At 44.5% G+C, this 15,871-nt stretch overlaps 1 protein-coding gene across 2 annotated transcripts in view; it reads right to left on the reverse strand.

Moving 5' to 3' along the window:
* The window catches only part of LOC145342290 (PGAP2-interacting protein-like), a 99,660-nt gene extending 84,174 nt beyond the window's left edge, over positions 1 to 15,486 (reverse strand). Inside the window, exon 1 of one of the 2 annotated variants that reach the window (XM_080187733.1) lies at positions 15,375 to 15,486. In XM_080187733.1, the coding sequence (XP_080043859.1) occupies positions 15,375 to 15,417 (43 nt within the window). In that variant the 5' untranslated portion in view covers positions 15,418 to 15,486. Of the gene's footprint in view, positions 1 to 10,546; positions 10,643 to 15,374 lie in introns of those variants that run through there. The other variant, XM_080187743.1, reaches the window with a different exon arrangement.
* Positions 15,487 to 15,871: the final 385 nt, after the last annotated feature.

The following is a 15,871-nucleotide window of genomic DNA, read 5'->3' on the forward strand; positions in this document are numbered from 1 at the left end:
ACATCACCTCGGCTGATAATTCCACCCAATGTCTCTGCATTACTTTGGTACATTTGTACTCTCCTGTTTTATGTGTGCCAACATTAACTTTTTACATTTTCTAATGATTCTCTGTAGTACATTGACACTGAAAGTCACAAAATTACTGTCATCCTTTGATAAACTTTATTTCCACAAATCATTAACTGCTCTTGATAGGTGTGTCTTCTCCATTGGTGTAGTAATAAAAGAAGTTCAATAGATTTTAATCCTAGTTAGAATGCCGATTTTTTTGTCTTCTTTGCTTCCCTTTAGAACCATGGTCATTATTTCATTTAAGTAACTTCCTTAAATTTACATGAAGGTTTGATTTATCACCTCTCTCAGAAATATCCCAAAACACCTTAAGAATAATAAGTTACATGTGGATAAACATGGCAGACTTTTTTTTTATACAGCAATGAGATGAATAAGTAGGTAATGGTTCAAGGAGGAACACTGGCCAAGACAATAACAGAATTTACTGCTCTTTGTCAAACAGTAATATGAAATCTTCAATATCCATCTGAAATTCTGGTGTAGATAGAAATGATTTTGGCCTAACAATCCATCTGTAAGACAGCACATCCTTTAATGTAGAACATTCTCCACATGGCATTAAAATACCAAGCAAGCCTCTTGTCTGGTGGTTGAGTCCACTGCCTACTGACAAAGGGAAAACTCACACATTAATATTAATCCATATTCACCTGGAAGGATCATTGTTATGCTGTCAGGTATTGGCCTGGAGCATCATCTGCTGGGGTAACTCATAGAATCCTTACAGTTCAGAAAGAGGCCATTCAGTCCATCAAGCCTGCACCAACAACAATCCCCCACAGGCCCTATCCCCATAACCCCATTTATTTACCTGGCTAATCTCCCTGACACTAAGAGGCAATTGAGTTTTGGACAGTGGGAGGAAATCGGAATACCCGAGGAAGCCCACACAGGCATGGGGAGAACATGCAAACTCCAACAGTTACCCAAGGCCAAAATTGAACCCAGGTCCTTGCTGCTGTGAGGCAGCAATGCTAATCACACTGCCACCATGCAGCCCAAATGTTTAAAATTTGCTTACACTTCAGAGGATGTATTTCCCCATTGGAATGGCGCACTAGGATGTGATTTCCTAAAATCCTCTCCTAACCTGTTTCTAAGGAAAACAAGTATACATCTACAAAATATTCCTCATGATTTTTTTGTTCAATATCCCTTCCTAGAGGATATTCAATTAGACACAGTCATGTTAGTTGCTATGTTTTATACTATATCAAATATTCTCTCTGCCGCAAGGACTTATCTCCAACTGTTTAATGTAAATGTAACTGCAAACTGAGTTACTGTTTAATCTTCTCTGAAGAACACTTGACTGGAAAAGAAGTAATGATTAACGAACTTCAGGTTGAATCAAAAGTACAGGTTTGTCTGGAGTTATGAAAGTTAACAATGTCTTTTCCTGTGGCGTGCAGTTGATTAAAAATGAAAGTATTTTATAATTAGCAATAAACATAAGAACATAAGAAATAGGAGCAGGAGTAGGCCATCTAGCCCTTCGAGCCTGCCCCACCATTCAATAAGATCATGGCTGATCTGTTCTGGCTCAGTTCCACATTCCCGCCCTCTCCCCATAACCCTTAATCCCCTCGCTTATCAAAAACCCATCAACCCGCATCGTAAAAATATTTAGCGAGGTAGCCTCCACCACTTCAACGGGCAGAGAATTCCAGAGATTCACCACCCTTTGAGTGAAGAAGTTCCTCCTCAACTCCGTTCTAAACCGCACCCCCTTTATCTTGAGGCTGTGCCCCCTAGTCCTACTATCCTTTCTGAGCGGGAAGAGCCTCTCCACCTCTATCCTATCCATCCCATTCATCATCTTATACGTCTCAATGAGATCTCCCCTCATTCTTCTAAATTCTAACGAGTACAAGCCTAATTTATTCAGCCTCTCCTCATAGCTCAACCCCCTCACCCTCCCACTCTAGGTTCCTCCGCAGCCCAGCTGCGACATCCCGGACCCGAGCACCAGGCAGACAACACACCCTTCTGTGCACTTTGTCACTGTGACAAAGGACAGTGTCAATACCCTTCATCCCACTATCCCCAATTACTACTACGTTCCTTTTCACCTTCTCTTTGCCTATGCCCTGCTGCATCACTGTACCATGTGCAGTTTGCTCACCGACCTCACCTCCCTCGTCCTCATCCAGACTGGAAGCAAGAACCTCAAATTTGTTATGCAGATTGAGAGGCTAGGCCTCCGCTCCCCATCCCCCTTCCTCCTCTCCTCACCCCCCTTCCTCCTCTCAGCAGCCCCCACTTGTTCCTGACCCTTAGAGTTAGCCAGTCTAGGGGGGGTGGATGTCACTTGCACCCCATTGACAATGGCACCCTCTCTCCCCCTGATGAGCCTCAGTGTCTGTAGCTCAGAGGCCAGCTCATCTACCTTGAGCTGGAGCTCCTCCAGCAACCTGCACTTACTGCAGACGTGGTCACTGGGAAGGACCCTGGGGTCCACCAGTTCCCACATCGTACAGAAACAACACATCACATGCCCCTCCATTATTCACTGTAGTAGTATTGAAAATTTCCACATGAACTTACCTGGCCCTCTTTCCCTCAAGCCCTTTTGATATTAAGCCCTAATAGCTCACTCTGCTCCCCCTCACTCCGCTGCCCGCTGTCTATACCAGGCCTCCTTTTAAACCTGGCACTGATTTAAAGCTTGCTGGCCCACAACTCCCTTCTAACCACTCCCTCAGAATTCTTAAAGCGGTAAATACAAAAAGCCCGCAAAAATGCTTTTAAATGATTTAAACAGTTCTACAAGGAACAAAGTGCTTTAAACTTATTTAAACAGGTTTTTAACAGGTAAATTCTTATCTTTCTCTCTGCTCCAGCAAACAATGGAAGGCTTCACCGTGTGACAAAGCTAGACAAATAAACATTATTAATTCTCTGGGCTGGATTTTCAGGCGGGAATGGAAGGGGCTGGTTGGGGGGCAGATGATGACAAAGCAGTGCCAACTGGCTTGCTGGTTTCTAATTCGCGTTCCCGCCATTAGTGAATTTAATCAGGATGGGGAAGGCTGCATCCGAGAACCATCTGATCTGCAAATGAATCCAATTAAAATAGTTAAAGAGCTCACTGAGAGCTCATAGAAGGACATGTTGAGATTTTAATAGCATACAAGGGCTCCACACTGGGTTAGGGGCAGATCAGGTGCATGAGAGAGGCAATACAACGCACAGCCAGTGAAGGCCATCCATGAAATCTCTGGGCGCACGGAAGGAAGCACGGATCTGAGTAACGTTCAGTCATTGGAATACAGGTGCCATTGGGTGTGCATAAGAGTGGGAGGTCCACATTCGGGGAGGGAGGGGGTCCTTATCCTCCTGCCATTACAGGGGCATAAGAAGAGGGTGTCAGGTTTCTAGACTCAGTTGACAGGCCACCTGACCACTAGGACAGCAGCATCTTGCAGTGACAGCACGGCTCTCAAGATTTGGTGGAAGCAGGCACCTTAGCAACATTTAAAAGTTATTTGGGTGAGTAGATGAATGGGGAGGGAATAGTGGGATACGGACCGAGTAAGGGCAGAAAGTTTTGTTTTTAGTTTAGTTAGGGCATCATGATCAGCACAGCTTGGAGATCCAAAAGGCCTGTTCCTCTGGTGTACTTTTCTTTGTTCTTTGTTATTTCAGATCCAGTGGTGATGAAAGGCAACATCCTCAGCAGGAGAGGCAGCGTCCTGGGCATCAGGAGGGCAGAGGAGAGGGATCTCCGTGGGCGCAGAGATTTCATGGGTGGCCTTGTGTTGTATTGCCTTCCTCATGCACCTGATCTGCCCCTAACCCAGTGTGCAGCCCTTATACGCCGCCAAAATCTCAACATGTCCTTCTAAGAGCTCTTTAACTTTTTAATTGGATTCATTTGCAGATCAGATGGTTCTAGGAAGCGGCCTTCCCCATCCTGATTATATTCACTAAGGGGAACGCAGACAAGAAACCAGCAAGCTAGTTGGCACTGCTTTGTCATCATCTGCCCCCCCCCAACCAGCCCCTTCCATTCCCGCCTGAAAATCCAGCCCAGAGAATTAATATTTGTTAGTCTAGCTTTATTGCTAATTGTAAAATACTTTCATTTTTAATCAGCTGCACACCACAGGAAAAGACATTGTTAACTTTTATAACTCCAGACAAACCTGTACATTTGGTTAAACCTGAAGTTCGTTAATCATTACTTCTTCTTTTTCACAGTCAAGTGTTCTTCAGAGAAGATTAATCAGAAAGGCAACAGAAGCCATCAGCTCAGCACAATTCATGCTGCCAAAGTCGGAGCTACCTGGAGCACTCAGAACTACTACAGCAAGAGACTGAAACTTTCTTGGCATCCTCTCAGCATTTACCCTATCAAGCCCCCTCAGAATCTTACATGCTTCAATATGATCACCTCTTCTTCTCCTAACCACCTGCCTCCACTCTTGGCCCAACTAGTTGGCTGTTTTCCCCAACAAATGGAGTGCAGATATAATGGTCTCAGTTCACTGGCTGTCTTCAAATAAGGACTGAACCTGAAAATTATTCAGGCTTCTCAGAGCTGATTTTAGGTGGGTATCACGGCTGCTATTTGGACTTCATACTCATTTTGTGAATATGGTTAAACACTTATTTTGCCCCGGGGCCAATCCTGGATATTAGAAATCTCAGTTACTGCATGTAAACAGTGGATGAAAAGGTATGTCAGATAGCATTTTGGGCAATCTCACCATATTGAACTCATAACTGCAGTTTTTGTGTGATACAGTGTGACACACTTAACATTAATGAGATGTTAAATCTAGATCCCATCTGCCTGCTTGAATGGATGCAAAAGATCCCATAATGCTAACTGAAGAAGAGGAAGGGAATAATACCCAGTGTCCTGGCCAATACTTATCCATCAATCAATACACAAAAGTAGCTGATCTGATCATTAGCACATTACTTATTGTGGAAGTTTCCACTGTGTTTTCTCACATTCCCTTCATTACAATAGTGACTACACTATAGAATGAGTACATCATTGGTTGCAATACTCCTTGAGACTATCAGTGGCTATAAAAATGTATTGTTTCTCTCAGGGAAATTGTAAACAAATTTTCAAAACATGTTTCCATAAATAAAATCACTCTTTGATTTAAACATAGTCAATACTGCTTGGTTGCAAAGGACTGTGACTGTCAACAATGAGTCTGCAGTCATCCTACTCACAGCCCATGACAGTCAGTCTCCCAATGATATTTATCTCAGCTTTTCTCTTTCTCATATATCACAGTGTAGAGCACCAAGTACTTTAATGAATAGTCTTGGCGGCCATCCAAGCCAAGCACAGTGGTTAGCAGGGACCAGGGACCTGGGATCCATTCCTGGCTCAGGTCACTGTCTGCAGAATCTGCACATTCTCCATGTGTCTGTGTGGGTTTCCTCTGGGTGATCCAGTTTTTTCCCCACAGTCCGAAAGACATGTTGGTTAGGTGCACTGGTCATGCTAAGTTCTCCTTCAATGTACCTGAACAAGATGCTAAAGAGTGGCGACAAGAGGATTTCCACAGTAACTTCATTGCAGTGTTAATGTAAGCCTACTCATAACACTAATAAATAATCATTCAACTTAACTTAGCCTCTTGACCAGACAGTTCAGCAGAAACACAAAATCCAACAGCATCAATAATATGGTATAGAACATAGAACACTACAGCACAAACAGGCCCTTTGGCCCACAAGTTGCGCCGATCATATCCATACCTACCAGGCCTATCTATAACTCTCAATCCCATTAAATCCCATGTACTCATCCAGAAGTCTCTTAAAAGACCCCAACGAGTTCGCCTCTACCACCACCGATGGCAGCCGATTCCACTCACTCACCACCCTCTGAGTGAAAAACTTACCCCGACAGTTCCTCTGTACCTGCTCCCCAGCACCTTAAACCTGTGTCCTCTCATAGCGACCGTTTCAGCCCTGGGAAATGGCTTCCGAGAATCCACCCTATCTGTACTTCTCAACAACTTTTAACCTCTATCAGGTCGCCCCTCAACGTTCATCTTGGGCTGTTTTCCCTTGAGAGACGTCGGCTGAGGGGGGATCTAATAGAGGTTTATAAGATTATGAAGGGGATAGATAGAGTAAATGGTGGTAAGCTCTTTCCGCTACAAGAAATGGATAGAACGAGGGGTCACGGGCTTAGGGTGAGGGGGGCTAGGTATAAGACAAATATTAGAGGGCAGTTTTTCACGCAAAGGGTAGTGGGGGTGTGGAATGCACTGCCGAGTAAGGTGGTGGAAGCAGGCACGCTAGGGTTGTTTAAGAGTCACTTAGACAGCCATATGAGCGGGCTACATATAGGGGGATATAGTAGGCCTTACTGAACATTGTAGGCTTGGGAATACGTTTTGCCTCAGGAATGTTAGTCTTTGCCTGTTTAATAATGAATTTTTTTGTCTCCACAGGCATTTAAGTCCAGCAAGGGGCATGCAGGCGGCAGGTTGTGGTGGGCTGCTCTTGGATGTTGCTTCGGGAGTTGCCTATTGCTTCATGTCGTTAGTGTGCTTCAACTGGACCATCTCGAGGGCAACATGACAGCTCAGAGACTATCTCTGTTGCTGTGCGGACACATGGATTTGGGCCTGTGTCTGTGGGAGTTTGCACGTTCTCCCCGTGGTTGCGTGGGTTTCCTCCGGGTGCTCCGGTTTCCTCCCACATCCCCCAAAGATGTGCTTTTAGGCTGATTGGGTACTAAAATTGTCCCTAAATTGGACCTCCCTGATCCTCGCACGTTAGGCGTAGACTAAAATCATGAATAGGTCACTGAGATAGTAGGACGGCGGCGCGGGCTCGTTGGGCCGAAGGGCCTGTTTCCCGTGCTGTGTTGTTCTTTGTCTTTGTCTCTCCAGGGAGAAAAGACCTAGCTCCTTCAACCTATCCTCATAAGGCATGCCACCCATTCCAGGCAACACCCTTGTAAATCACCTCTGCACCCTCTCAATAGCTTCCACATCCTTCTTGTAGTGAGGCAACCAGAACTGCACACAGTACTCCAAGTGAGGTCTGACAAGGGTCTTATAAAGTTGCAGCATTACCTCCCAACTCCTGAACTCAATCCCTCGATTAATGAAGGCTAGTACACCATACGCCTTCATGACCACATCCTTCACCTGCGAGGCCGATTTAAGAGTCCTATGGACCCGGACCCCAAGGTCCTTCTGCTCCTCTACACTGCTAAGAGTCCTACCCTTGATATTGTACTCCTTCATCCCAATGGATGTGCCAAAATGGACCACAACACATTTGTCCGCGTTGAAGTCCATCTGCCACTTCTCCGCCCAGTCTTGCATCCTCTCTATGTCTCGCTGCAACTTCTGACATCCCTCCAGACTATCCACAACACCACCAACCTTGGTGTCATTGGCAAACTTACTAACCCATCCCTCCACTTCCTCATCCAGGTCATTTATGAAAATGACAAACAGCAAGGGTCCTAGAACAGATCCCTGGGGCACTCCACTGGTGATTGACCTCCAAAGACCCATCCACAACCACTCTCTGCCTTCTACAGGTAAGCCAGTCCTGGATCCACAAGGCAAGAGCCCCTTGGATCCCATGCCCTCTCACTTTTTCAAGAAGTCTTGCATGGGGACCTTATCAAATGCCTTGCTGAAGTCCATGTAAACCACATCCACCACTCCTCCTTCGTCAATGTGTTCAGTCATATTTTCAAAGAACTCAACTAGGCTCGTAAGGCATGACCCACCCTTGACAAAGCCGTGCTGACTACTTTTGAGCATACTAAACTTCCTTAAATGTTCATAAATCCTGTCCCTCAGTATCCTCTCCATCAACTTACCAACCACTGAGGTCAAACTCATCAGTCAGTAATTTCCTAGGCTATCCCTGTTCCCTTTCTTGAAAATAGGAACCACATCTGCAATCCTCCAATCCTCTGGAACCTCCCCCATCTCCATCAATGACGCAAGGATCATCGCCAGGGGCTCAGCAATCTCTTCCCTCACCTCCCACAGTAACCTGGGGTATATCCCATCCGGTCCCGGCGACTTATCTATCTTGATAGAATTTAAAAGTTCCAACACATCCCCTTTCTTAACGTCCACATACTCAATCTTTTCAGTCGGCCGCAAACCTGCAGTACAACCTCCCAGACCACTTTCCACCGTGAATACCGAGGCAAAGTACTCATTAAGCACCTCTGCCATTTCTTCTGGTTCCACACAGACTTTTCCCCCTTCACCTTTTATAGGTCCTATCCCTTCACATCTCATCCTTTTACTCTTCGCATATTTGTAGAACGCCTTGGGGTTCTCCTTAATCTTATCCGCCAAGGCCTTCTCATGACCCCTTCTGGCTCTCCTAATTTCCTTTTTAAGCTCCTTCCTACAACCCGTATACTCCTCTAGATCCTTAACATCTCCTAGCTCTCTGAACCTTCTGCATGCCTTTCTTTTCTTCCTGACTAGGTTCATCGCAACCTGTGTGCACCACTGTTCCCGCGACCTACCAAAACCTCCCAGTCTCATCGGAACATTGTCGTGCAGAGCTCCAGACAAACATTCCTTGAAAATCTGCCACCTTCCTTCAGTACTTTTCCCCCAAGAACACCTCTTTCCAGTTTACTCGTCCAATTTTCTGCCTGATGTCTTCATATTTCCCCTTACTCCAGATAAACACCTTCCTAGCCTGCCTGATCCTATCTCTTTCCAATGCTATCGTGAAGGAAAAAGTATTATGATCACCCCAAGATGCTCTCCCACCAAGAGATTCGACACCTGTCCAGGTTCATTAGCCAGCACCAGGTCAAGTGCAGCCTCTTCTCTCATAGGCTTATCCACGTACCGTGTCAGGAAACCCTCCTGAACACACCTAACAAACTCCTCCCCATCCAAACCCCTTACCCTAGGGATATTCCAGTTGATGTCTGGGAAATTAAAGCCTCCCATCACGACAACTCTGTTATTACTACACCTCTCCAAGATCTGTTTCCTTATCAGTACCTCAACCTCTCTATCACTATTGGGCGGCCTATAGAAAACACCCAGCAAAGTTATCGACCCCTTGCTGTTCCTAACTTCCACCCACAGAGACTCCGTAGACAGTCCCTCCACGGCGTCCACCTTCTCTACATCCGTGACGCTATCCCTGATCAACAGTGCCACTCTGCCCCCTCTTTTGCCTCCCTCCCTGTCCTCCCTGAAACATCTGAATCCCGGCACCTGAAGTACCTAGTCCTGTCCCTGAGATATCCAAGTCTCCGTAATGGCCACCACATCACAGTCCCAAACAGCAATCCACGCCCTAAGCTCATCCGCTTTATTCACTACACTCCTGGCATTAAAATAGACACACCTCAGACCTTCGGACTGAGCGCTCCCCTTCTCCATCACCCATCTAACCTCCCTCTCATACTGTCTACAGTCCTTCTCTATTTGCGAGCTAACCTCCTCACTCTCAGTCACCTCACCTTGATTCCCTCCCCCCAACCTTTCTAGTTTAAAGTCACCCCAGTAGCCTTAGCCAACCTTCCCACCAAGATATTGGTCCCCCTGGGATTCAAGTGCCACCCATCTTTATTGTACAGGTCACACCTGCCCCAAAAGAGGTCCCAATGATCCAGGAACCTGAATCCCTGTCCCCTGCTCCAATCCCTCAGCCACGCGTTCACTCTCCACCTAATTCCATTCCTGCTCTCACTCTCCCGCAGTGCAGGCAGCAATCCCAAGATTACTACCTTTGCGTTCCTCTTTCTCAGCTGTCTACCTAATTCCCTATAATCTCTTTTCATGACCCCTTCCCTCTTCCTGCCTATGTCAGCGGTACCTATATGTACCATGACCTCCGGCTCCTCACCCTCCCCTTTCAGGATGTCTGGGACGCATCCAGAGACATCCTGGATCCCGGCACCAGGGAGGCAAACCACCATCCACGACACCCGTCTGCGTTCGCAAAAACGCCTGTCTGACCCCCTCACTATGGAGTCCCCTATTAACACTGCCTTCCTCCCCTTTTCCTTACTTTTTTGAACTACTGGGTCAGGCTCAGCTCCAGAGACCCAGCCACCGCTGCCTCCCCCAGATGAGCTGCCCCCCACCAGCAGTACTCAGACAGGAGTACTTATTATGAAGGGGGACATCCACCAGGGTGCTCTCCATCACCTGAGCTTTCCCCTTCCTAACAGTTACCCACTTGCCCTCCTCCCATGGCCCTGGTGTGACCACTTGCCGGTAGCTCCTGTCAATCACCTCCTCATTTTCTGTAATGAGACGAAGGTCCTCGACCTGCAGTTCCAGTTCCCTAACACGGTCCCTTAGGAACCACAGCTCCACACACCCAGCACAGATACAGACGTTTGGGAGGCCAGGAGCCTCCAGGACCTCCCACATCTTACATTGGGAACAACATACTGGCCTCACACTCATAACTGCCCTTTTAAGAATTACAGGAGAAAAAAAAGTAATTAAACTTTTAAACTTACCTTGCCTCGCCTAAGCCCTGTGAGCCAAAGCCCTTACAGCTCACACTCTGCTCCCTGCTCACTCCACTGCCCACTGTCTACTGTAGCCCTCCTTTTATACTTTGCGTGATAAAAAACCCATCCCAGAAGACCCTGTGGCCCACTTCCTGTTAAAGTTTTAAAGCTAGATTTAACCGTTAAAAAGCCCGCAAAAAACTTTAAAGTCAGTTGTTCACCTTCACTCTCTTGATCCTTCTCTCCGCTCGCTCCACGAACAATGGTATAAAAGACAGCATCAATTATTTATTTAGGTGATTGCAAATCCCTGAAGCCAAGCAGCAGCCTTTACATTTCCTGAGTTTAGGAATATTAGTCTCTGGTGGGGACACTGCTCGGTAATGTGCAGCATTGTTTGTGTATCTCCCAAGGAAAGAGGGACAAAGGATCAGTGTTCATGTCGTATCCTCTATCAATACCCACGTAGTCTAGGGGAGGCTAGTGATGCTGCCAGCAGACTGAATTCCAATAGAAAATTAAAGGGCTTCAAAAGAGCCCCCTTGTGTAATCTCAGTCCCCCCAGAACTGCCAGTCTCAACATTGAACAGCTATATCGCTCTCTGAACCTTACGTTAATGTTGTTGGCTAGTTGGCTGCAAAACAAAACTTGGATGTCTTGCCACCTGACAGAATTAATACCTGTTTAATAAGTTACCCACAATGAGAAGTCTCACAACACCAGGTTAAAGTCCAATAGGTTTATTTGGTTGCACAAGCCACTAGCTTTCGGAGTGTTGCCCCTTTATCAGGTGAGTGGGAGTTCTGTTCACAAACAGGGCAGATAATAACACAACTTACAAAATAATGGTTGGAATGCAAGTCTTTACAGGTAATTAAGTTTAAAGGTACAGACAACGCGAGTGGAGAGAGGGTTAAGTACAGGTTAAAGAGATGTGCATTGTCTCCAGCCAGGACAGTTGGTGAGATTTTGCAAGCCCAGGCAAGTCAATAGGTGGATTGGCCATGCTAAATTGTTCCTTAGTGTCAGTGTGATTTGTGGGGTAAATAAGTAGGTTATGGAAATAGGGCCTGAATGGGATTGTTGTCAGCACAGGCTTGATAGGTCAAATGGCCTCCTTCTGCCCTGTAGGAATTCTATAATTCTGTGAAATCTCTGAACAACTCTAACAATTTGCATTTCTATTGCCCCCTCACAGGGGCTTTATCAAACACATTTGACACTGAGCCCCATACGGATATGTGACCATAAGCTTGACCAAAGGTAGGTTTTGAGGTGTATCTTAAAAGGAAGATCAAGGTAGAGGGAAGGGCTCAATTGAAGACCTGGATGCTAATAATGCAGCAAAGAAAATGAGGTACAGGAGAGGAAAGGGTTGGACAAGTGTAGAAATATTAATGTAAAGGCTTTAGAGTAGGTATAGAAAACATTTGTAAGAATGGTTTAGGAACGAGGGACTTTAGTTACATGGGTAGATTAGAAAAGTTTGTGTTATTCTTATTTGAGAAGGTTGAGAGTGACTTGACAAAGGTCTTCAAAATCATGAAGAATCTGGACAGGGTAGCGAGAGATTCCTTTCAGCAGATGGACCAAGAACCAAGGGATAGAGGTTTAAAGTGATTGGCAAAAGAACCATGGGCGACATGAGGATTTGTTTTTACGTAGCAAGTGGTTAGGATCTGGAATGCACTGCCTGAATGAATAATGGAGGCAGATTCAATTGTGGCTTTCAAAAGAGAACTGGATAAGCACTTGAAGATAAGAAATCTGCAGGGTTACCCGGAGGAAGGGCAGGAAAGTGGAACTAGCTAAATTGGTCTTCCGGAGCTAACAAGCCGTAAACTTAATAAAATGTGATAAAGATGATGGAAATAATGTATTAACAAAGTGGCTAATTAATGAGAATTGTGTTGCATTATATTTACTGTAAATATATTCGAATTTTATAAATATATCATTATGTCTTGCAACCCAACATATTTACATTTTTGTTTATATCCTAAATTTTACATAGGACAGATGAGAGAACTTAAATATCAAAGGCAATGTGGGAAAAAGTTGTTGAGAATCTTTTCACATTCAGGGTGATCACAAAGTGCTGAGTCCTTGTCTAAAAGATTTCAGGTTGCAGTTGAACACGACCCACACTGCTGACTGGCTGCACATTGAAAGGGATGTCAACTGACCTGCAAGTCTTAAAGGCAGCCTGCCCCCTTTTAAAGGAGAACATGCATTTTGAGAATTTTAATATTTCAGTGAGATCACATCTGGCCCTGGGTGGTGCAAAGAGGCAGGCAGATCTTACACCAAATCAATGCCAAAGACTTGTCCCCCCCTCCCAACCCCCCACCCCCTCCCCTCCCCACAAGACCAGAACTAGTGGCACTATACTGCCCTATTTTGTCACCAATATCAGTAACTGGAATAAGTAAATGAGTAATGGAGCAAATGGAGTAAGCAAATGAGTTCAAAGAACAGGACATGAGAGAAATAGAGAGAGAGAGACAGAGGCGATGCTTTTCTTTATGCTAAACATTCCTATTATTATAGTGCATCCCTCAGGCACTAAAACGTTTTAGACAAATTAAAAAAAGGATAAAAGGCAAAATACTATAAATACTGAAAATCTAAAATTGAAACAGAAAGTTCTGGAAATATTCAGCAGGCAGCATCTGTGGAGAAAGAAGCAATTAATGTTTCAAATCTGTGAGCTTTTCATTAGAAATGAAAAATGTTACAGATGGAACAGCAAGCACTGAGGCAGAAAAGATCAGAGTGGGGAGGTCTTGAATAAGGTGGAGGGCAGCAGCGATTTCAATGATAATAAAAATTCCCAAAATTATTGAAATATTGAAATTATTCTTAGCTATAAGTTTTTTTAAATAATGCAATACTCTTAAAAACATAAGAACTAAGAGCAGAAGAGGCCATCTGGCCCCTCAAACTGCCCTACCATTCAATAAGATCATGGCTGATCTTTTCATGGATTCAGCTCCACTTACCCGCCTGCTCACCATAACCCTTAATTATTTTACTGTTCAAAAATGTATCTATTCTTGTCTTAAAAACATTCAATGACGCAATCTCAGCTGTTTCGCTGGGCAGGGAATTCCACAGATTCACAATCCTTTGGGTGAAGAAGTCTTCTTCAATTCAGTCCTAAATCTGCTCCTCCTTATTTCAAGGCCATGCCCCCTAGTTCTAGTTTCACCTGCCAGTGGAAACAACATCCCTGCTTCTATCTTATCTGTTCCCTTCATAATCTTATATGTTTCTATAAGATCTCCCTTCATTCTTCTGAATTCCAATGAGCGTCGTCCCAGTCTACTCAGTCTCTCCTCATAAGCCAACCCTCTCAACTCCGGAATCAGACAATGAATCGCCTCTGTACCCTCTCCAGTGCCAGTATATCCTTTCTCAAGCAAGGAGACCAAGATTGAAAACAGGACTCTAGGTGTGGCCTCATCAACACCTTGTACTGCTGCAACATATCCTCCCTGTTTTTAAATTCCATCCCTCTAGAATAAAGGACAAAATTCCATTTGCTTTCTTAATTATCTGTTGCACCTACAAACCAACTTTTGTGCACAAGGACACGCAGGTCATTCTGCAAAGCAGCATATTGCAATTTTTTACCATTTAAATAATAGTCCGATAAATAGACTTAATATTGTTGATTAAAATGATTTTTTTAAAATTAGTTATTAGTTAATTTTCAGGAAGCTAGTTGTGATGTGAAGACCATAGTGGTTGGTCTATCCGGACCCATTCCACATTTGGTTTGACTTCAGCAATGTTCTATTCAGAGGGTAACTGATGTAGGATTGCAGTCACTTTTACATCAGATAAGGTGAGGTTCACAGATTTCCTCTCCAAAAGTTTTCACAACAATCCAACTGCTATCTGGCTATATTAACTGATACTTCCTGATTTTTAAAACTGCCTTCAAATTCCTTACTGATTTTGAAAACTGACTTCAAATTCTCAAACTGCTATAGCCTGGATTATTAATCGAGGTATCTGTCTAATACTTGTCTAGTAACATAAATCATTCTTCTTGAGTTATTTGCCTGAAGGGAGGTCCTTGGTGAATATTCACCCCACCACAGCTCAGCATCATGAATGTTTTTTACGATGGATGGGGAGAGGAGGCAGGTCCTGGGCCTTCCTCAGTCAGAACGGAGATCAAACCCTATGTGGTTGCTGTTAATCTGATCTACACACTAGTCATCTAGCCAACTGAGCTAACCAGTCTCCCAACATTACATATACATATACATAACTTACGTACAACTTATGCAAGCTCAACTTTATCAAATACCTAACAAGCACCATAAGATACATTTAGTTTTGAATATGATCAAAAATAAACATATTCTTTGCAAACATGGTTGTTCAATCATATATAATTCAGAAAAAAAATCGCTGCTATCACAACCATCGCCAATAACTATTGACTTCTTAAGTACAATCAAATTATAAAACGTGCGGCTTTTATTAATTTGAACCAGGTGCTTTGGCATCAGTTGTGATAAATAAAGGCCGTAATAATAACTGCAAAAGGAAATGTTTTAAATCGTTTCGTCTTCAGTACTCCAAACCAATCATAAATTAATAATGCATATGGTCTCCAATTCTGTTTAAACAGTCCCAGATAATGTTTTCGTAAAGTATTAAATGCAGCAGAATTGTCTTATTTTCAAATGATCGTTTTAATAACCTATTGTAAATATATAAGATCGAATTGTTTTCTCGGAGAGCTGACTGATCTTCATCGAATTACGTGTGATTCCCTAAGAAATAAAGCTTTTTAAAAAAGGGCAATGAACTTACCCAAGAAAACTTCCATCAGTAGGTCCCTGTGTAAAGCAGGCATCTTGCCAGACGGCAGCAGGTAGAGAGGGGAGTGCGAGAGTGTTCAGTGAGCTGAGCTAGATGCTGGAGGACGGCGCTGCTGCTGCTGCTGCTGATCACTGAGCCACCTGAGCACAGGGGGCGGGGACACACCTGTCGGGATGCTCTCCCGGGGGGGCGGGGCCAGGCGAGAAGACCTCCACCTGCCGGGGAGAGGAGCAGTGTTGCTGCTGCTGGCGCTGCTGTTGGTGTTGTCTGCTGGTGCATGGTGTTGGTGCTGTCTGCTGCTTGAGCTGTTGGTAATAACCTAACGATTGTTTTAATCGTTTTAATAACCTAACGATTGAACTTGTGCTTGGTGCTGTTACCAATGCCTGGTGTTGATGCTGCTGGTGTCTGGTGTTGCTGTCTGCTGGTGCCTGGTGCTGGCGTCTGATGCAAAGCAAGAGGCAAAACTCTCCTTCAACTCCATGGAG

Source organism: Carcharhinus amblyrhynchos, chromosome 1, assembly GCF_965287045.1.
Source record: "Carcharhinus amblyrhynchos chromosome 1, sCarAmb.v2.hapA, whole genome shotgun sequence".
Taxonomy (NCBI): domain Eukaryota; kingdom Metazoa; phylum Chordata; class Chondrichthyes; order Carcharhiniformes; family Carcharhinidae; genus Carcharhinus; species Carcharhinus amblyrhynchos.